Source organism: Amphiura filiformis, chromosome 7 (assembly GCF_039555335.1).
Source record: "Amphiura filiformis chromosome 7, Afil_fr2py, whole genome shotgun sequence".
In the NCBI taxonomy this organism is placed as follows: domain Eukaryota; kingdom Metazoa; phylum Echinodermata; class Ophiuroidea; order Amphilepidida; family Amphiuridae; genus Amphiura; species Amphiura filiformis.
This window is the reverse complement of record NC_092634.1, coordinates 52,748,061-52,771,606: the sequence shown is the minus strand read 5'-3', so window position 1 is coordinate 52,771,606 and position 23,546 is coordinate 52,748,061. Positions and strand designations below refer to the sequence as shown.

The following is a 23,546-nucleotide window of genomic DNA, read 5'->3' as shown; positions in this document are numbered from 1 at the left end:
GAGTTTTCACAACACTTAAAAAAGGTTGAAAGAGAGACTATTGATAAAGGACAATGACAAACTGAACATTTATCATATTGAGTTAATTGAAACTGGAAAACCACCAGTATTGAATTTCTTCTGATCAAGGTTGAAATGCCAACCTGTATTTGAGTTGAACCTAATTTGCAAACTTTGAAAGCCACAAGTTTGGATATCACATTTTGCATCAGATCATATTAAAGGGTAAATGATCTCTCTAAAAGATGGGAGAGATGTAGTGTCTTACACCCTCTGATATTCATGTATCAGGATGTCAACCTTATGTATCTAACTTAATCTAAGATAGTATGTCAACCCTGTGTGAAACGCCACTCAAGAATAAGAACATGTCTGAGTCACAACATCATATTTGTGTGTCTGATTAACTACATTATAACTTGTTTATCCACTACTCAGTGGGGTGTTAGAGGGAGGATGTTGGCCCTCAGAAGTTGCGAAATTTTGCAAAATGAAGGCCCAATTGAAGCCATTTGGTGCATCATTTTTACACTATTTAAATCAAATTGCTTTACAAGACTTGAGACTCACAATATGCAATGCATGTATCGAAGTTGAAGTCAGCACGTAGTCTGTCTTAATAATATTGACTAAAATAGTCCAAAACAGAAATGTTTTGTAGACTCATAACCGGAGCGATCTTACCTTTCCGATGTTGATTAAGATACTTCTTGCATCGATCCCAAGATGCGGAAAACCAATAGTCATTTTGTCCCACATAAATGAATAAATAACAAAAAAACCAGATCCCCGGTGGACTCACCCAAAAGGTGACGTCACACCATATGAACTTCCCTTATCCGACTTGGGATCCCCTACTCGGACCAAACTTGTAGGGGTGGCGGGGTCTGGGAATAATCAACATCGGAAAGGTAAGATCGCTCCGTTATGAGTCTACAAAACATTTCTGTTTTGGACTAGACTCAGTACACCGGACGATCTTACCGCTTCCGATGTTGATTAAGATACTTCTTGCATCAACATCTGAAAGATCGATCTAGCAAGTAACCGACGGATGGAGGTACAAGATTGGTCAGCATCTGATCAGGGATCGAGAGCGGGTAACGATGGTTTTCGCGAGGTCAGAAATTATTTTCCCCCAACGGTCGGGAAAACAAAGAAGACCACGCGATCACAGACATAAACCTCCTTACTTAATAAGTTCGGTGGTTAAGAATAGAGACACTGGTTCTTACCATGCTGAGTATTCTGTATAGTCTGAAAACCTGGTACCCGTACACCACCGTATTATGATCGCCGAACAATGTCCCGGTAAACCTCCGCCCGTCTCTGATTACTAACGTAAGCGGAAGTATCGTAGAGAAGGGCGAAGGTGGCTTCCGGGACACCGCCTGCTAGATCTCCTCAAGGGACAACCAAACGGTATACCCAAGATGATGAGATAGCTCGTGTCGAGTGGGTCGTGGGGCCTTGAAACCTTCGCGATCGCCTCGGACTCCACCAACACCTGGACCAGCCATTGTGACAGCGGCTGGACCGAAAGGCTCTGTAAGGGTGATGAATGCGGTCGTGAGTCCCTCGCAAGGCTTGTGTTCAGAAGAAATAGTGCTGCAGCGCCTTATCGGACACCCCAGCCTATCTTTGGCTTCAGCCGAACCTTGCCCGACCCTGGGGATTGGAGAGGGACGAATGTCGGTATGCACCACGCCCGCTCGTAACCACGAGAACAGAGCGCCGAAACAGTGTCGCTCCAGTGTTTGTGAACACGGAAGCTAACCTCGAGACCGTGTGCAACTCAGCACCGGCGTCCCGAAGCCAACGCCAAACCGGAAAGCCATCTTGAGAGTTACGTACGATATTTAAGCGTCGCTTTTGAGGGAAGCTCAAAAGGGCGACCCTTAAAGTAATCTAAGACTGTGTTGGGATCCCTTAGGAGGATCACTTTCCTTTTTGGCGGACACTCGTTGAACATACCGTCGAGGCGTAGACTAATAAGGTAACCATTGGCTATGATAGGCGGCCCGTCTCGAAACCTCGGTGAATGGAGAGGATAGCTGACTTATAGCTGGCCCCAGTGGCCCGCTGAAGTCTTGCTTGGAACTTTTCTGTCAGAAACTCCGGAACTAGCAGCACAGAGGCTCTAGCGGAGAGCTATTTGTCTCATTGCACCAAGCGTAGTATGGAGCCAGACTCTGGCTATACGTACGGAGGGTAGACTTCCGTCTAGCCCCGGCGATGAGAAAAACAGCTTCTGATGAAAAGTATCCCTCCGCTGCGCGCTCCCTGGTAAGGGCCATGCAGCTAACTGCAGGTGCTCTAGTGATAGACAGGGTACCTCCGTTCCGGGCATCCGGAGTAGATCTGGTACCTCGGGGAGTGCCAGCGGCCTTGCCGCTAGCAAAATGACAATGCAGTCTTCCCACCCGATCTTGGCCACCACCCTCATGAGTAGTGAGATCGGAGGGACTGCATAAGCTGTCATGCCTCGCCAGTCTATGGACAGAGCGTCCACGGCGAATGCTTGGGGGTCCGTGACCCTTGAGCAGTACACCGGCAGTGGATGATTGCGATGAGATGCGAACAGATCTATCGAGGGGTGGTACATCCCCCTGAAGATCGTCTGAGCGACCTGCGGAGCAAGGGACCATTCTGTTGGTCCCGACACCCTTCCTCGTGACAGATTGTGCGTGAGGATGCTGGTGACGCCCGCGATGTGTATCGTTCTCATCGTAATCTGCCTGGACTTGCACCACCCTATCAGGTGTCGTGCATGCAGGCACAATCGTGGTGGCCCGGAGTCCCCTTGTTTGTTGGGGTAGGCTACCACGGTTGTGTTGTCCGTCAGGACAACGGTATGTGATTCCACGATCACCTCCTCGTAAGCGAGGGAGGTTGATGTGAAACTCTGTCTCTATGGCCACCATAGGCCCGAGACGGAGTCTCCGTGGATGTGGACCCCCCAGCCCCGTTTTGACGCTATGGTCGCCACTACGTGACATACCGGGGGTGCAGGAAAACCTGACACCCTGGGTCAAATTGGGCTGATGGGTCAACCACCAGAGTTCCAGATATTGGGTGACGACTGGGCCTGCAAGCAGGCTAGAAGGTGTAGTTGGGTAAGCCTAACATAGAAATGGCAGTACGGTACGAGGTCTACCATACTGGCCATTAGGCCTACCACCTTCATCCATGCCACAGCGGGTATTGCCCGAGACTCGGCCCAGAGTCGGGCACACCGCACCATGTTCGTCACCCGCTCGGGTGAGGGCACCGCGATCCCCTCCGTGAGGGTGATCTGGGCCCCTACAAATAGTGGTGTCTGCGTCGGGACCATGCTGGACTTTTCTTGAGCTGAACAAAAAATCCAGGGTCCCGCACCCTACGGACTATCAACCCTATGAGACCCGTAGTCTCCAGTGGAGTGTGTCCGTATATGAGCCAAACGTCCAGGTAGCAACTGATGTTGACACCCCTGTGCTTCAGGTACGCTGCCACCGCTCTGACCAAAAGTGTAAACACCCTGGGAGAGATGGACAGACCGGATGGCCGGTATCAAACTGGTAATTTTGATCCTGTACCTAGAAGCGCAGATACCTCCGATCTTGAGAGGCGATTGGCATATGCAGATAGGTGTCCGAGAGATCTAGCGATGCTGTTCTCATACCCCTGATGGAGCAGGCTAGCACCGAGGCGAGAGTCCCCACCCTGAACCTCTTGGGCCTGAAGAACTTGTTCAACAGCCTGCGGTTCCGATGGGGCTCCGTCGCCGGTCTTCCTTGGAGCCAATGGCTCCAAGATCACCCGTAGAGAACGGGGGTAGACCGGACAATCGCCCGCTTCGTGAGAAGCTGTGTGATCCCTGTCAGTAGTGCCCGACGCTGGGGGCCGTCTGACGGCACTACTGTGGACCTCTGAAATGTGCAGATTGTGGGGAGACTGGGTTGCCAGTCTGTAACCCCACTCACCACTGACCATACCCAGGCGCCCAAAGAGATGGTTTCCCACCTCTGGGCGAAAGCCATAAGCGGTCGCCCACTGGGGATCCCCTGTGGAAAAACCGCCGAGCCCCCAGGAATGCTCCGCCTAGCTTCCCTTGGAAGAGCGCTGCTCTTCTTCGGGGTTTGCCAGCTGTTCCTGTGCTACCCTTGCGCCTCCCAGAAATGGGTGCTGCAGAGGTAGTGGGCTCGGGTACTGTTGGTGGTGCACGGCCTGCTGAAGTCGGAGCTCCTACCCATGGTAAGAGCAGCTTCCGACTTCTTCAGAGTGCTCCCGTTGGTAGCTTCTTTGCACGGTCCTCCACCGTGGCGCAGAAGCATCCAAAGAGAAAAGGACCCTGCCTTTCCATCGCAGAGAGCGATTGGAGTGGTAGGCCCCACCCCCGGCGCTGAGTGGACACCCTATGGGCTAGGCCCATGGAGCTCTCATTGAGGCTAGCTGTTAGCACCGCTAATAGGCTCACCTCGCGGAAGAGCTCAAATGTTGTCTGAGCGTCATACGCTTGACGACATCTGGGTCCCTCTCGGATCCCCTCAGGTAGGTCCCGTGGTCCTCCCGCGTTACACGCAGAGGAAGCGTGCAAGCACGCGGCGTCATAGCTCTACTGAGCTCGACAGCCCTACGATATCTACCCTTGAGGTTTGCCGGGAATGAGAGTGCAGGCGTCCCCTGTGAGGAAGCAGCAGCTGAGCATCCTACTGAAAGGATCCCCTGGTCCTCCTCCATGGACTCCCCCTTAGGGGTGTCCGGAGGAAGATCAGTGTGTTGCTCCCTCACAAGGCAGCGGGGAAGGAGATTGTAGTGATGTCACTACCGGACTCAGCTTCTGACTCCTTTCCCTCGCCCCCAGTATCCGTATCATGCTCCGATGATGACGGTAACTGGGGACGGGCATCTGAAAGCGGGTAAGAAGGCATAACCACCGTGTGGCTCGCCGACTACCTGCCAGCAGAAGAGGGAGTACTCCCGCAAGACCCTGAGGTACCCGTCATGGCACCACTGGGTCCGCATGCTCTCTTGCAGCCGTCGCCTACTAGCACTGGGCCTACCCTGATCAAGATCTGGGTTAGCCCCATGCCGGCTGGCCTGGTCAACAGCTGATGGTACTGCGTGGCCATCGCTAGGCGACACTTGCCACGGTGCTAGACCGTGCAAGAAAACACCCTGCGGCGGGTACCACGGGGCATACCCAGCCGGCAGCTGACCCTGAAAGGATCTGCCACCAGGGTAACCCCATGGTACTGCAGTACCAGCACCGCCTCCCCCCCTTGTTGCCACACAGACTGTGGCGACTAAGGCGGGTGCTGCGGTACCGGTGCGGTATCAGCGTGGGTACCCGTGAGGGTTCCCAACTGTGGACCGCTGTACCCTCGCCACACTGCATTCCCTGTTTGGGGGATCAAGCTGTGTGCTGGCGTGGTACCGGTGCGGTACTAGGGTTCCCGGCTGTGTACCGCTGTATGCGTGGTTCCAGCTTAGGTGCCCGTGAGGGCTCCCGGCTGTGTACCACTGTACCCATGCCTCACTGCGTTCCCCGCAAGGGGATCAAGCCGTGTGTATGGGTACCCCGCTATACCGGCTGTCCCTTGGCTAGAGGGAGCTTGCCTAGTACCACGGGTAGCTGAGCGTGCACACCCCCGATCAATCACCTCGCCACCTGAATAGGCAGCGTCAATCAATGGAGCTATGCTCTGTTGATTTGACAGTGATCGATCAAGAGAGGGTAATTGACCCATTGACGATAATAGATCACCCACGCTCCGCTGGCTCTCGAGGACATAAGTGGGTTGTTGATCAGCTAGGCTGTTCAAGCTACCTACTCTACCCTCTAGAGCTTCGCCCAAGGTCGCTGTGTGTGGCGGACCACTCACGGCAGCTATGGGCGGGTGCATAGCGGCTACCACTGAAGTCAAGCCGTAGCTCGCCTTTGTAGCTGCCACCGAATGCACCTGGGTCGCTGTCCCGTGAGAGACTGCGAGCCCAACCCCTGAATAATCGCCAGCCAGTCCCTGTGGACAGCCAGCAGCTATTCTAGGGCCCAGGGTATCACTCGGCAGTCCCGCCATGGAACGCTGCCGTGTGACAACCCCAGTTGGTTCTGCTAAGACTACACCCACAGCGTTAGCCGCGGTATCGTCTCTGCTGAACCCATGCATGCTAGGGTTCAACCCAGGCAAGCCCGGGTACCCTTGCATGCTGCCCGTCGCTGGCTACTACTGTGGCTGTTTGAGCCCGTAGATATGCCTGCAACAGACGGGTGTCCTCCTGCTAAAAACCTGTGAGGATTTTTGCTAAAGGACTGGTATCCTCCTGCTACAAAACCCGCCAGGGTTTTCGCTGGTTACCGCTCTGCTGCCTGCTACTTTGCTCCGACGTATAGTCAGTGCTTTCGCTAACTACAGAGCCTGCAGGCGCGCTAAGCGGTCCGCGAAGGGACCGCGTGCAGGTCCCGGGGGCGGCGGCCTCATAAGCAGAACTGCCATGACCCATAGGGGCTGTCACAGCAGAATCTACCGTATCGACTGGTATCCTCCTGCTAAAAAACCCGCTAGGGTTTTCGCTGGTGGTTACCGCTCTGCTGCCTGCTAATTTGCTCCGACGTATATAGTCAGTGCTTTCGCTGGCTGCTGAGCCTTTGGACGCTTAGCAGTCCCGAAGGAACCGCCTGCTTGTCCGGGGACCGGAGCCCCTTAAGCAGACCTGTCATGACCCATAGGGGCTGTCACAGCAGAATCCACCGTGTCGACCTTACCAGTGCCCTTGGTAGATTTCTTCTTCGCTTCTGGCGATGGAGCCTATCCCAATCGTCAAGCTGGAACTCGGAGAGTCCTAATCAAAAGAAAGACATCTAGAAGAACGTGAGCACTCCCTGTGGGTGAAACAGAGCGGGTGTGGGTCCCACTCCGTCACCAGGGAAGGGCAAGCCCGACAGGGCCAAGGCGAAGCGAGGAGAAAGGGAGGGGGGGCACTCCCCCCCCCCCCCCAACACGCGACTCAAGCCCAGTAAGCAAACCTGAGCACGGAGGCTGGTCGCTAACGTTAGTGGTAAAGTAAGGACTGGCTAACTTTATTACTAAAATGTCAGACGGGTCCCTACCAAGCCCCACCGTATGAATATCTGATTAACTCGTCATATCGGACGGTAATGAAGACATAACGATAGAGTAATCACCCTAACATAGCAACAATAACCTACCGTACATGAAATACAATGTGCATGTACAAACATCTATTGTAACTTACAGGCTGCAATGGTTGTTTTACATGGGAAACAAAATGAATGGCGCCAACGAGCGGCCATTTTGAATTGCTCGTGTGTCCCGTATACAAATGGAGGCACGATATTTATTTATTTATTTATTTATTTATTAGAACATACACTTTTGTAACAGTGGCACACGCCAATCCGGCGGTGCGTTCATAAACAAGATATTAAAGGAAACAAAGCAAATTACACAAATATTATACAAAGGTGACTTAAAAAGCACAAGTCAAAAGTAAAACTTGTTGTACAGCAAAAGAAATACATATTGAATGACAAATGAATGAGGAAAACACACAACTACCTGAACCCAAATTGACTTGAAGTGGGTTTACGGCAATAAAAATATTATATACAATATAGATTATATTAAACAAGCAACGCAGAATTTAGCACATACAATTATTAGTTATAATATGTAGCTAAGTTTTGGATTGTTTTTGTCACTTTTTCGCCAGAAAATGTCGTCAAAACTATCCTCAGCCGAACAATACCGGTTTGGTTTTACCTAAGGTGTGAAACTACAACCGTATATCTCGCCTTTGGTCGAGAAATTGATACACAGTGCTATGAACAATCGATAGGCACGCCTGTGTCAGTCGGAGACCAAGGAGGATAAGGGCGATCAGATGGTGTGACGTCACCTTTTGGGTGAGTCCACCGGGGATCGGTTTTTTTGTTATTTATTCATTTATGTGGGACAAAATGACTATTGGTTTTTCCGCATCTCGGATCGATGCAAGAAGTATCTTAATCAACATCGGAAACGGTAAGATCGTCCGGTGTACTGAGTCTGTGACAACGGGCCCTGCATATCGGCGAGGGCCGACAGTAGGCCTAATTTCCACATGCTTGATCCGCCTTCAAGCAATGCCTAAAATAATTGCACTAAGACCTACTTCCGATCGACCCGACTGTATGTTTTTAGGCATAGGCCTATACGTGCAATTATTCTCTCCTCCTTTTCTCCCTTTTTTCTTATCTATTTCTCTTTTTCTCCTTTTTTCCCTCTTCTCTTCTCTTCTCTTCTCTTCTTCCTTCTCCCTCTTTCTTTTTCTTTCCTTTTCCTCCTTCTCCCCCTTTCTCTGCGATTTGCCGACGACGGCACGATTTTGCCGACGGATTTGACTATTGGGGGGTGTCACCCCCCCATACCGCCCTCTAGCGACGGCCCTGTTTACGACGGGTTTTTAGCGGGTTCGCCGTCAGACAAGTTTATTTTAGAACTATACTGGCGACAGGGGCGGCGGAACGATTTTGAAAGTGGGGGGCCAGTCAGGGTGATGTAAAAAATCAAAATCGCGGCCATCGCGTCAAGCTTATGCCGACGCAGGGGGGGTGTCTGAGGGGGGATGTGCCCCCCTCAAAAGTGAGAAACTTTTGCAAAATGAAGGCCCAATTTAAGCCATTTGGTGGACCATTCTGGCACTATTATTGTGTACAATTTTAGTTTGAAAAATCCGAAAATGGGTTAAATGAAGGCCCAAATTGAAGCCATTCGTGGATAAGTTTTCACTATAATTGTATAAATTATTTAGGCATGCCAGGTGAATTCAAATTTGCCATCAAACTGCATCATTTTATATATCAAATTAAAGCCCTTGAGTAAAGAAAGCCAACACTGAAAACCTTTTTGTCATAGCACTTTCTGTAGCAAAGTTACATCTTGTCAAAGATTGACTTTCATCAAAAAGATTCTGCTAGCAAAATTCCCCAAAACAGCATTACGGGGGTGTTTCTAGATCTTAGTCTCATGACGATAGCACCTTTTTTTAATGGAACTGCTATCAAAATCTCTCTGAAATTCCATGTGCGAGTCTCTCATCACCAAAAAAAATCATATATTTGGGTCAAGTGAAGTATAGACAACATATTTATGAAGGTTTCCTTCTTAAAAAGCTTCTTTTTAATTTCAATGTAAATTTGTATTGCCGGTTTAGGCCATTTTGACTGACTAACAAATGTGTTAACTGAGGTTTCCCTGTGATACCTAAATTATTGCTTTTAGTGTTGGGTGTCCTAATACAGGGGAGTTGGAAAATTTTGCAAAATGAAGGTCCAATTGAAGCCATTTTGTGCATAATTTTTACACTTTCTTTAAGCATGTTAAGGTCTAGAATAGAGATTTGATTATTTATGTTCACCCAGACATGTTACACACAGCACATTATGGGTTAAAAGTGGGGGGGGGGCAGGTCCCCCAGTCAAAAAAGTGGAGGGGCCACTGGCCCCCCCGCCCCCCCCGGTTCCGCCGCCCTTGACTGGCGAGATCTGCTTGTTCTCTGTTGACAAGGCCAAGGGGCAGTCTTCAGTGAACGGCTCTTTTCAGAGCCATCAGTAGGCGAGGGCCGGGACGGCCTTCATGTCTCATTCTTAGGTACTTTGGCCTGAAGAAGTTGAGTATGGCAAGCCACATCATTCATAAATGCGAGTTTTGCCCGCTATACTGGTCGAGGAGCCCGCTATACTGGTCGAGGAGCCCGCTATACTGGTCGAGGAGCACGCTATACTGGTCGAGCAGCACGCTATACTGGTCGAGCAGCACGCTATACTGGTCGAGTTTCACCACGCCGAACGGCGAGTTTCACAACGCCGAACGGCGAGTTTTCACCACGCCGAACGGTGAGTTTTCACCACGCCGAGCGGTGAGTTTTCACCACGCCGAACGGCAAGTTTTTCTGACGTCGATCTAAAATACTTATAGACCCTAGTTCACGAAAAAAATACTACATGTAGGATTATAATAATGTTTAAAAACAATTTTGGTAAACTTTTTTCGGGGGTGGGTCTTTTATCTAGTTTTTTCGGTATATCTCTTATAAAACGAATCAATGTGCCCGGAAGTTTTAAAAGCGGGGTTCTCTTGCTCTCGTTTCTGATTGGACTTAAGCCGTTAAGCCTACACAGGGCATTTAAACAAGCTGCGTCACGCAGAGTTTTAACCTTAACGCGATCCACGATTTGCTAGTTTTGCGTAGGCCTACACGCGCATGTATTATTTGTATTGCTACTTGAACAATGTTCAGAATGTTGTATGAACCCCAGACAAACGAGAACTTATTCATAGGATTTCGGGCATGATCGTTGATTTATACGAGTGTTCAGTTAAGCGATCATGCCCGAAATCCTATGAATGAACCCCTAATTCAATATGTTGCAAATTCAATCAGTCAGGTTATTTATTAATGTTATTTATTGAAGATCGGGTTAAGTAACCGGTATTCTCTGAAACTGTTCATTTTTCGTGTGCACTCTTTTGCCCTTTAAACACCCCCCCGGTACTCACATGTATACGGGATGTGCACCATGGTTTTAGTCTCAATGGGTTTTAGTCTCATATATTGTCCTACTTTATTTCGCCGGAGAGTACTGCAGCATTACAAGGAAAGCCGCATTCAAAGACCACAAAAATGTTTGGTTGTAGGCTACTTGTAGGGCCTACTCCACCGAATCGATCCTAATGTGCAGGGTCGACCCATAATAGTCCTAGGCCTATATCCAAATCCAAAAATTAAAAGAGTCTATTTTTTTTTTCAAAAAAGAAAAATCCAGTTTTCCCAAAAAAATTGTTTTCCTTCAATAATTCAAAGCACATTCCTGACAAGCACCCATATTGTTTAATAAACATTTAGACCATAATCAGAGAGGATGCCCACAATTGACAATTAAGAATTAAAAATAAAATAATGAAAAATCATAAAAAAGTGAAATGTAATATGATGATATTATATGATGTTATATAGGCCTACACTTAAAACCAAAATAAAGAAATACTTAAAGGGCCACATAAATAAAAATCACCAGCTATCTGGTCAAGAATGATAAGAGGAACACCGGTAACTAGAAAAGAGCGGGAACATTTTTACGTTAATTTATAGGCCTAATACTGAAAAAGAAAAGAGATCAGAACCTTTAAAATAAAACACAGCACAATTTTCCTTTTAATTTCCTTTTGATATTTCCAATTTATTTTCCATTTTTACACATTAAACAGAACTTCAGTCACATTTTCAAAGGGCAACACCTGATATATACATGTAGGGCCTGTCATTTTTCATAGAGCGATCAATTTTCAATAAGCTAGTGAGTCCAACTTTGGAGCCAAAAACAGTGGGTTGTAAAACACGATATTGCCTTCATATTGCAAAATTGTTTTTAAACATTATTAGGGGTGGTGCAATAATTGTGTGTACCCCCGGGGGGTGAATTCTCAAAATTGTCTGCCAAAAATCGCTGTTCCCTTTGGCCGTGCTAAAAACCTTTGCCCCCCCCTTTGACGTGCCAAAAATCTTTGCCCCCCCTCTTACACATGCAAGATTTTTGGGAACCTGAATTTAAAACCTTAAATTGTCTTAACATATAATGCGAGCGCAGCGAGCAGGAAATTTTGCATATTTGAACGTGTTTGTAACGCTTTTCCCTCGCCTTTTAGGGCGTAATATAGAAACGGTGCCCAAAATATCTGTGCCAAAAATTGCTTGCCCCCCTTTCGACCTGCCAAAATCGCTTGACCCCCTTTCAACCTGCCCGATGCTTGCCCCCTTTTGGCCTGCCAAAAATCTTTGCCCCCCTATAATTCACCCCCGGTACACATAATTATTGCACCACCCCTTATACTACGTGTAGGCCTATTATTATTATACTACGTGAATATTTTAGATCGACGTCAGAAAAACTTCGCCGTTCGGCGTGGTGAAAACTTCGCCGTTAGCGTTGTGAAACTTCGCCGTTCTCGGGCGTGGTGAAACTCGACCAGTATAGCGTGCTGCTCGACCAGTATAGCGTGCTGCTCGACCAGTATAGCGTGCTGCTCGACCAGTATAGCGTGCTGCTCGACCAGTAGGCCTATAGCGTGCTCCTCGACCAGTATAGCGGGCTCCTCGACCAGTATAGCGGGCAAAACTCGCATTCTCAAACTTATAATGAGTGCAAGTGATTTTGACAGTATTACTTCAATAACCAAATTCGTCAAGTCAGCTTTTGATTCACGTACGAATAGGGACTTATAAAGTTATAGATAATAACGAAGTTCCCCTTTTATATTGTAAATATTTGTACTTGTAACTTGTAAGTTTAAGATTACAACTTTAATAAGCCTTTTCGCAATTTCGGAAAATTGCAACTGCGCATGCTCAGACATCGTCACACAGTTCTTCAACGAGAGATAAACACGAGGAGGCTGCAGTGCGTTTCCAATGCGGTGAACTGTGCCGTTTGCATAAAAACATCTTGTACTGGAATTATGCCGATTATTTTGTCTTTATTTCTTCACATATGCAAAACTTGCGCGCATCTGCTCAACACAGGCCTAATTGGTTCATTAAGCACGGGATTCCGTCGGCGCATTTTTCGTTTTTGACAAAACTTTTGCTGTTGATGGCTTTTAAAATAAACTTTCTTTTATAATCGTCGGACGGTTTCATAAAATACAAAACTTCTTCTTTCAAATAAGCCTAAATTCGATTATATCCAATGACGGGAACCGGTGGGCAATTTTGATTTCGTTTGGTCATTTTTTAAGCTTCAATGAGGACAGTGCCTGTTTTTGACGATTTTCTACGGGTTGCCAGCGCTAAATTCATCAGCGAAATTAAACTATCTGTCAAATGTGAGGTCGTCGGACGGAATCAAAATCTACATAATATTCTCTTTCCAGTGATATAACACACTTCGTGATTGGTTCATGGGAAGAGGTGGGCAAAACTTGTCCAATCACGAGGACCGTGTCTCCAGGGTTGCCAAACCAGCGATTTGGTAGCCCAATTGGGCGACTTTTGAAGATTTTCCCATGACTTTTGACAATTTCCTGTCCCATAGAAACCAATGGTTAAGAAAAAATTTGGACGACTTTTCAACATTGTCTCCCACGACTTCCGATAGTTTCCTGTCCCATATTAACCAATGGTAAAGAGAAAAATTGGGCGACTTTTTCGATTATTTGACCCGCTGATTCGGGCCACAACACTTTACGATACGGGGATGTGTTTGTCGGCTATACTTCCTGCTATAGGCCTAACTCACTCTGTTACGCTAATGTTTAGGACCCATTTGGTAAAGTGGAATGGTCCACTTATCTGAGCAGTGCTCATGAGCCGTGCAATTAGGTCGTCGTGTACAAAAAGGTCACACACACACTGAGTGTTGCAAACAAATAGCTAATGCACAAATCAGGGCAAAAGTTTTCCATATGGATACATTGTACCGTATTTGATTAAATATATTGATATCATGAAGAAGTAAAGACAAAATAATTGGCAAAATCCCAGTACAAGATGTTTTTATGCAAACGGCACAGTTCACCGCACTGGAAATGTACAGTAGCCTCATCGTGTTTATCTCCAATTTTATCGGCAAATATTACCCATGATGCACCATGATCTGAAATTGCGAAAGGGCTTATTGTAAATATTTGTATTTGTAACTTCAATATTAACTATACCAGTTTGTTTGGTGAATGTTAATAAAATATATTGATATTGATTGAACGATGTGGCTTGCCATAGTTGAGCTACTCCTGACGAAAGCTTGACGAACCATGGCCATGGAACCAGGCCGTTGCAACTTCTATACTAGCACAATACAAAAAGATGGCGTCAGCGTCGGCTTCCCCTGTGTATTACCCTGTGCTGATAGCCTAAAGAAACTGCAGAAAAATGCTGCTGCCACCTACGATAGTACTGCGTAGTGTTGTGGAGACTTACGTTAACCTGGCGTCACGAATATGCTAATTACAGAAAAATGCTGCTGCCATCTACGTCCACATGTTGCAAGCGTGACGATCGCTGACCTCACATCGACGAACGGAGTTGCAAGTCCATCGCACTTCGTGCTCTATTATACGTCCATGATGGAACATTCATTCATGACGTCATTGCATAATAAAAACATACATTTACATGCATAAGGAAATCTGAAATAAAACTTAGTACGGCACTACATGTAGGTCCTTACCCACTCCGCAAATCCATTTCCTCCATCCACCCTTCTTCCTTTTCCACGGCCTCTTCGCATATTTCTTAACTCAACTTTAAAAACTCTTAGATTAACACTTCCTGCACCCTACAACTTTTCTGTAAGCTTACTTCGTCACAGGTCATGGGCGCTGACATCTTGGTTTTTCTTATGAACGGCTCTATTTCTAGAAACACCAATAACGTAGTTGGAAATTCTCTAAAAGTAAAATAAAATTTTGTTGTCGTATTTTCTTCATACATATTGATAACATTACTCTACACATTCAATATTTAATGTATTTAATATCTTTAAGATATATTTAATTGTCTTATTTTCACCACAACTGTGTTTATATTTTTAGATTAATATTCTGATCACAGAAACACCTTCAAAATGGCGTTGCAACCGGATAAAAGACAGCTCGGCTACGAGCAAACTTTGGTAAGAATTTCATCTTTAAGAACCAAAATAAATATATATTTTATTCTACATTGTATAAATAAAGCTTAATTCATTTCATCTAAGCGATTTAAAAAGTTGTAACTATTTTAAAAGGGTAAGAAATCCGCTTTGGTAAAAGAGGTTTCATTAATTTTTTAGTAAGCTTAAAAAGTTTTAATACGTTCATGCACAGGTGCATAAAAAAACATTGCACAGTACAATTTTAAAATATTGGAAATGATTGTAGACAACACAATAACATGATAATGCACTGACTTATGTAAGACGCTATTATTATTATAATATTAGACCTGTGAGGCGTCGAGGCTGTGTTGTGTGAAATGGTACCGGTACTTTTAAAACCATCCATATGTCAGATACGATATAAATGTAATTCCGCGTAACGCAAAGTTAACCGAGCCAAGCATGCAAGATAAAAGTCAAAACTCGCTAAAACTATTGCATGAAAATGATTGGCAATGCAATGTCATTGCTAAATTAAAACTAAAGCTCATTATTAAATGAAAAGTTTCCGGCAATTTCCCGGGGCAATTTAATAGTACATATGCCTTTTATGTAAGAAAAGTAATTATCAAACATGATCATGAATCACATGGTTTTTAAACAAACTCATAGTCATGGGGGTCATAGAATTTTGAGACCAAAAATAGGGGGGTTTAATATAATTTTTTAACAACCAAAATAGGGGGGTTATACATGTAGAAATATAAAGGACTGGTGACTCAAATTTTTTAAACTTAAAAACCAAAGTACACATATAATCTTTAGTAAATACAATGCAAGATTTTTGCGCGCTCCGCGCATCTTCTTTAGGCCTACACTTATGATCAAAGTTTTTAACGCGCTTCGTGCACTCCGCTCTAAAATTTTGGCGCGCTCCGGGTCTTACTTCCGCCGATGAATAATTTGTCTTGAGTCTGTATAAGCGGAAGGGGGTCATAAAATTTTTCGACCAGCGATGGGGGTCGTAAAAAATGGACTCCGGTCACCGACATATTCATGCCCCCCCTGCCAAAGAACATGACATGGACCCCCCTAAAAACGAATAAAAACATCTGTCTCTCAACACTGACGTCCCAGTTATACAATGAAGGCTGGCGACAATTGAGCACAAATAATCATTACGTCATTGTACTTAGACAATTTCGGCGCGGGAATTTTGAATATCGCGTGTTGAGAGCGAACTGTTTTTATTTGTTTTTATGGTCAATAAAACAATGAGTTTGTTTTTAATAAAACCATGTGATTTGTGCTTGATTATTATTTTTGTAACATATTGAAGGCATAACGTTATGATTGCCGGAGACTCCCTAAAACAAAACCACTGCACGTGCACATGCATTCCACAAGATGCGACGATGCAATCAGCTTTTAAGTCATACTCCTTGGTTACAGTTTGGTGATCTTCTGTGTGGCATGCGAGGGGTCCAAGGTTCGAATCCTGGTGGTATCAAGTGACTTCTTTAATTTTTAATCTTCCCTCCTTTTTGGTTTCTTCTTTCCCTTCTGATAGCAAAAAAGCCACAGGTTGGCTTGAATAGGGTTAATTATAAACATGTTTTTCCTACAGTACCTGACGCGTGTAAGTGACCAAAACACGCGTGCCCCGCAAATTTTTCTTTCCACGCAAAACTCCTGTGTGGGAAGTACTGATCGCGGTTGAATGCGTGTTGTAATCCATCTGGAAGGCATGATGTTGGTCGAGGAGATACGAGTTGGCAAATTATGTGTGGTCTTCCGTGCAGTAGCATCGTGTATCGTGTTGTGAATTCTTGTCTCAAAATCAATATCGTTGTATTTGTTCTGTCAAGTGCATGTACTCAAAACCAAACAAGACGACGATTAACGTAATTGTTGTGGTTAAGATGTCCAATTAAGCTCAATCAATAGGCTACTGTCGATCAAAATTCCCGTTATGAAAAGTTTCCTTAGTATAGTAGGCCTAAAGTTAGTAAACAACATCTTGCGGAAATATTCACAACATAATGGTCCAACTCGGCGGTCATGCAAAATTGCATAACGGGTAGGGCTATTTAAAATGTTATGTATTGTAGAGCCTACACGTTGAAATAACATTTTTATTTTTTATTTTGTCTTTATTGTATTTTTCATAAAAATGTCAAACAGAAATTTAGTAACTGACCTGAGACTAGAGATGAAAATATACTGGGATTATACTCAGTGCTGTACGGTGCAAAAACTGATTGAGGAGCCAATGGCTCCTTACTTTATAAATTTAGGCGCCCAAATTTTGCTCCCAGGTAAAAAAAATCTGAGGTGCCAACTGAACAGCCATGTGCGTTGAATGTTCATAGCTGCTGTACTCTGATCTACATATTCCCATTGAATGATACATACTTCATACGCAGCATGTACCATGCGCATATTTGGGGGGCTTTGGGGCGCCAGTCCCCGGGTCAAAGTAGGGGCGGCAAAAAACGAAGGGTGGTGGAAGAAGAAGGGCGGCAAAAACAGGGCGGCAAAAACGAAGGCGGCAAAACAAATTAGCAAAGAAAAAAAGAGGCGCAAAAATTTGAAAAAGCATAAAAATTTTGGAAAAAGGTTGATTTTAGGGCGCTAGTGCCTAAAATCCTTTTTTTTTTTTTTTTTTTTTGCTCTTTACTTTTTCAAACGACCGTGAAAAAAATTGGGTCAACCTTTTCGGGCTGTTAAGGAAGGGCGGCAAAATTGTTTCTTCTTCAGCCCCCGGGTTGGGGCGGCCACGGCACGCCACTGTGTACAGTGTACATTTGTAGGCCCTACATGTAGGCCTACGGTTTATGTTTTCCAGGAAGTCCCCATTGAGACATCATGATAAATGCATATTCATAGCATACATTCGTACTCTTGAATGCTACATTACATACATGTTTTGTTTTTGGCAATTAAAAGCTTCTGCAGTTGGTCGCCATTGGCGCCAGGGATTGAATATTTAGTCGCCATCAGCAAAAATCTAGTCGCCAATGCGCCTAAAATGGTCGCACCGTACAGCACTGATTATACTGATTCACAATTTCGCTACAAAATATCGTTACGAAATAAATCTGCTGTGCTTGGCCATACCCCAGATTTAATACCCGAGTTGAAGAGAGAAAGTACAAGCATTTGAAACCAAATTGCAACCCGAGTTTTATCCATCACCCGAGCTGAGCTCATTCCAGCGATACGGACGGAACCGGGCTATTGAACAGCGATGCAAGTGTCATACCGCGACGCTTCATAAATAAGCTTTCGGTTCTTCGTTTTTCACCATAAAATCATCGAGCTATACAAATTTATTTGTGATGATCAGTAATGATGGAATACAACATAGGCCTAGTTGTATTCCATCATCACAAATAAATTTGTATAGCTCGCCGAGGCGACAAATTCCACGGAATTTGAAGACATGGCATTTGGCTTAAAAATCTTACCTTATGATAAATTTAAACCTATCATCAAAATAGGCCTATAAAAGCTGCAATTGTAAAATTATATTCCAGAAAGTAATGTTGATAGCCAGAGTCGATAGCCGTTTCATTAGAAATGGCCTTCCGTCGAGGGCCTTTCTGTGTTGTTCTTTGAGGCGATAATGTCCCGGGATATAAATTCAAACGACTCCACGATTTCATATTTTCCCATCATCATTGATATCTCCTTATTTGTTTATTTGTAGCTCAATCTTTTGAATCTTGGCACTCGCACAATTTAAAATATTCCCACGCCCGGGCTGTCTGCCCAGGGCCTGCGCCTGTCTGTACAGGGTTTTGTAGAACATGTCAGGGGGTCAGCGACCAGGGTCTATGGCTCTGTACCACATTCCATTTCCGCCGTCACCATGATGACTTGGGATTGGGTTGGTATACAATACCACAAGTTCACAACATGTGGTTACTTGTCATACAGTCGGAACAGGCAGCATGCATGATACGTGACACAAGAAAATGTTTTGAAATTCACTGACAATGTTATTGTTGGTACAGTGTATTTAAAGTTTTTTGAAAAGCTTTTCATGGCAAAGGGGAACGTGTGGTTGGTCCGAATCGATTTGAATATTTAGAAAATCTCATATATTTAAAATCTCAATATTGCCAACAAAAACCTGACTTTTTCCCGCGATCCCGGGCTTGCCCCCCCCAATCAGGCCGGGGCCCCCGGGGCGATTGATATACCAAAATTCAAAATTTTCGGCCAAATTTAACCCAGGCCATATTGTCTTAGTTTTTACAAATTTTCCCAAATTTTTTGTGACAACTTCGAATTTTTGGCGGGCCGAGAGGGGGTGGGCAAACGATTTTTGGCGAGCTGTTTGGAATTTGGGGGGTGGCTCAAACTTATTGCACAGCCTCTAACCAAGCTGCGCAAATACCGTAACATTCCTGACAATTAATGTAATACAACTGTTTATAATAAACCAAATCACAGAATATCTGTGACCACCATCACTGTCCCATATTTTCTTTGTCACTGCTTGAATGGGGAAGTCCTATATAGGAAACGCGATCTCATTGGATAGTATTTTGCTTTGCGGCCGTGTGGGTCACGTGATCATAAATTATTCATAATTTTAAAGCAAGAAAAGGCATATTGCTATACGTACATGTACGGTATGCATAATCCTATATTTACCACACTCGATAAAAAGTTTATAACTTTGGACATTGGTTACCCGTATGTTGGTAAGAGGATGTGCAATAATTATATGAGCCCTGGGGGAAGGTAAACTTAGGGGAGGGGGTGTAAAGATTCACAATACACCAAATGACCCTAAGCATAAAATTGCTTAAAAAAAATATATGTGGCATTTTCCAATTTTATTGTTTTTATTTAAAAAAAATTGATAATCTACATGTTAAATTATTGTTAAATTATCAAAATCTTTTGAGCAAAAAGTCAAAACACTGTAATTATGTTTAATTTTTTGGCAGGTCGAGAGTGGGGAGCACATAATTTTTGCATATATTTAGGGAGCACCTTTCAAATTTACACTCTAGAAAGGAGGACGTTCAAATATGCAATGAATTCTTGACAGGCCGGGGGGGGAGCCATTTTTGGCTGGCCAAGAGGGAGAGGGAGGGGACACACAATTTGAAGATCCCCCCCCCCTGTGCTCGTAATTATTACACAGCCCTTGTGACTTAGAAATATGGGCTTCAGTTTCGTCAATACTGTTGTTTTCTTTGGGTTTTTTTGCCATATTTTTCATTTCAAAAATACCAAATGACAATTTGAGCGACTATCCTTCACTTTTAAGCAATTTATAAAATTTGTTTACACTTTTGCTGGGATCACTGAATGGGACTACATGTAAGTGATAGTAAAGCTGTCATCCCTTACATAATGACGCAATCATCCACCATAAAAATTAAGCGTTTGCCGGAAATTTCCGTTCTTTTGAAGGAGCACCAGTATGATACATTTTGAATGCGAGCCAGATGGTTGTGTGCAATTGGTTTCACAATTCACAATACACCAAATGACCCTAGTGACCCTTAGCATAAAATTACATTAAAAAATCTAGAAATATATGTGGCATTTTCCAATATTACAGATTTTATTAAAAAAATGATATCTACATGTTAAATGATTGATCAACCTAAGTCTTAATGATCAAAACACTATAAATTCTGTTTGCTTTTACAACTTAACTTAATATTTGCTCTTGTCAACAAACAAGCAACTCCCCATTTCACATGTGCATCATATGTATATCGCCCAATTGAAGCATCATCATCTACAATCCAACGATCACTTGTATCAATATGCAAATATATGATTCAATACGTGCATGTTGATTAATAGGGATTAGTTTTTTAACGGCTTTTTTAATAGTCGGGCATGGGCGGGCGAAGCGTAAATAAACATGTGTTGGTTAATCCTAAAGACAAGCAGGTCATTAATTTTTATTCTTTAAATAATCAAATAATAAAAAAAAATCATTCGTGGCGTCGCTGTAGCACGGCAACAGCGGTACCTTCACCCAATGGCAAGGTATAGGTTAGCGGCGTCACTGTAGCACGGTAACAGCGATACCTTCCTCCTCTTCATTACATTTATTTGCTAACATGATCAAGTCATTACAAAAAGTCTAGCTTTGCGCCGTCGCTGTAGCACAGCAACAACGATAGCTTCGCGCCGGCGGTGTAGCCCAGTAAAAAGGTATAGCTTCGCTGTAGCACAGCAACAGCGATACCTTCGGTTTAGCCCCTCAAAAAAGTCTAGCTTTGCGCCGTCGCTGTAGCACGGCAACAACGATAGCTTCGGGCCGCCGGTGTAGCCCAGAAAAAGGTATAGCTTCGCATCGTCGCTGTAGCACAGCAACAGCGATACCTTCCTCCCCTACATTAATTTGGTGACGTGACCAAATAAGGTATACCTCGGTGCCGTCGGTGTTACCATACGGAAATAGGTATACTTTCGCGCCGTCGGTTATGCCCCTCAAAAAGTCTAGCTTGGCGCCGTCGCTGTAGACGGCAACATTAAAAAGGTATAGCCGGCGCCGTCGCTGTAGCACGGCAACAGCGTTACCTTCCCGCCGTCGGTGTAGCCCTGTAAGAAAGGTCCAGCTTCGCGCCGTCGCTGTAGCACCGCAACAGCGATACTTTCGCGCCGTCGGTGTAGTCCAGTAAAAAGGTCTAGCTTTGCGCCGTCGCTGTAGCACGGCAACAGCGATACCTACCTCCCCTACATTCATTTGGTGACATGATAAAATTAGGTATACCTCAGTGCTGTCGGTGTTACCATATGGAAATAGGTATACCTTCGCCCCATCGGTTTAGCTCCTCAAAAAAGTCTAGCTTTGCGCCGTCGCTGTAGCACGGCAACAACGACACATTCGCGCTGTCGGTGTAGCCCAGTAAAAGGTATAGCTTGGCGCCATCGCTGTAGCACGGCAACAGCGATACCTTCGCGCCGTCGGTGTAGCCCTGTAAAAAGGTCTAGCTTTGCGCCGTCGCTGTAGCACGGCAACAACGATACCTTCCTCCATCTCACTCATTTGCTAATATGGCAACTTTAACAATTACGCCTACATAAGGTGCACCTTTGCACCGTCGGTGTAGACTTTCACGGAAATAGGTCTACCTTACAGCGTCGGTGTAGGCCCCTCATAAAAGGTCTATCTTGGCGCCGTCGCTGTAGCACAGCAACAGCGATACCTTTTACGCGCTCGCTGTAGCACAGCAACAACGATACCTTCATTCACCATCACATCAATATTCAATATTATGATGTATTTACTCCATGAAATAAATGCTACTCATTCTTAATCAAACCACTCATTAACAATTAACATTCCTCTTATCAATATAACTTTAATCACTATTAACAATCATTGTTAATTACTTACAACAACCCTCTTATCCCTCACACTCATTATTATTATGTCATAATTATTAATTAACTACCATCGCCCTGTAATCCATCATCATAATAAAGTTTTTCAATCCCAAAAACCAATTTAACCCCTGCAGAATTAATGCTTGGGTCCCCGTTGTCATGGCCCATTGTCTGTGTGTTTAACGTTACTAGGTCACATGGTTGCGGTTGGCGATGTCTTGCATTCCGTTTAATTCATGTAGCGTCATTGTTTTGTCAGATTCAACAGGACTAAGTTGTGTTTTACAAAATTTCTTTCCCACCCACCACTCCCGTAAAATAATTGCTGAAAGGCATTGGAAGTTGTGGGGCGGAAAATATATACAGAGAAATTAAAAATTTCTATGATTATGTGAAAGCTAAATAAGCAAATCTAACGTGTATATTAGACCAATCAGGTAAAAATTTCAAGAAATACAAGTTTAAAATTTTTATAATTATATTGGGTTGATAGAGCAAAGGGTTGGTACAATTTCCTTGGCTTCAGGTTGGTCTCGGTGCAGTCGTTTAACTTCATTTGAAAGCGGTAAATTGGTTGCTTTCAGGAAAGTTCTGGACATATGCCCATCCATTGCTCTATCAATTAACAAATTTCTAATGGATACCTCATCGCATAGAGATTTAAAGCTCATCGAAATCTCTTTTGTGGGCTAATATGTATATAGTTAAATATTATTTAAATGTTATAAATGTCAAACAAAAATTTGAAGGAAAATGACAAAACAGCAAATTTTGTTAAAATAAAATGCACACTTGTGCAACCATGTCTTTCAATTGCGCAATGCTAAAGCATTAGCATCAATTAAAAATTTTAATGGATACCTCATCGCATAGAGATTTAAAGCTCATAGAAATCTCTTTTGTGGGCTAATATGTATATATAGTTAAATATTATTTAAATGTTATAAATGTCAAACAAAAATTTGAAGGAAAATGACAAAACAGCAAATTTTGTTTGAATAAAATGCACACTTGTGCATCCAGGTCTTTCAATTGCGCAATGCTAAGGCATTAGCATCAATTAAAAAATTTTAATGGATACCTCATCGCATAGAGATTTAAAGCTCATAGAAATATCTGTTGTGGGCTAATATGTATATAGTTAAATATTATTTAAATGTTATAAATGTCAAACAAAAATTTGAAGGAAAATGACAAAACAGCAAATTTTGTTTGAATAAAATGCACACTTGTGCAACCATGTCTTTTCAATTGCGCAATATGCTAAAGCATTAGCATCAATTTAAACAAATTTAAAATTCATTGGCAGATATTTTCTATTTTGAAACATATATCTATTTAAGTATGGACAAGAAATGCCCGGGAAGAAATGCACATAAATTAAAAGTATGTAGACATTTTACTAGGGATCAAGTTATCCAATTTAACCTGTTTGGGAATTCCCCTATATGATTACGATTCCTGGAAAACTCACAGGAACATATATATAATTATATTTTGCATGCACAAATATTGTTAAAGGTTTCAGCCCATCATTTTATATTACTGGCTGTGC

At 44.0% G+C, this 23,546-nt stretch overlaps 2 protein-coding genes across 5 annotated transcripts in view; one reads left to right on the top strand and one right to left on the bottom strand.

Annotated features, from left to right (window-relative positions):
- The window catches only part of LOC140157328 (DNA repair protein REV1-like), a 44,686-nt gene extending 30,314 nt beyond the window's left edge, over nt 1-14,372 (bottom strand). Inside the window, exon 1 of the mRNA XM_072180475.1 lies at nt 14,210-14,372. Coding sequence (XP_072036576.1) covers nt 14,210-14,269 — 60 coding nt within the window. The 5' untranslated portion in view covers nt 14,270-14,372. The remainder of the gene's footprint in view (nt 1-14,209) is intronic.
- Nucleotides 14,373-14,579: 207 nt separating this feature from the next.
- The window catches only part of LOC140157326 (chloride channel protein 2-like), a 65,789-nt gene continuing 56,822 nt past the window's right edge, over nt 14,580-23,546 (top strand). For all 4 annotated transcript variants that reach the window (XM_072180472.1, XM_072180470.1, XM_072180473.1 and 1 more), the window contains exon 1: nt 14,580-14,653. In XM_072180472.1, coding sequence (XP_072036573.1) covers nt 14,606-14,653 — 48 coding nt within the window. In that variant the 5' untranslated portion in view covers nt 14,580-14,605. The remainder of the gene's footprint in view (nt 14,654-23,546) is intronic.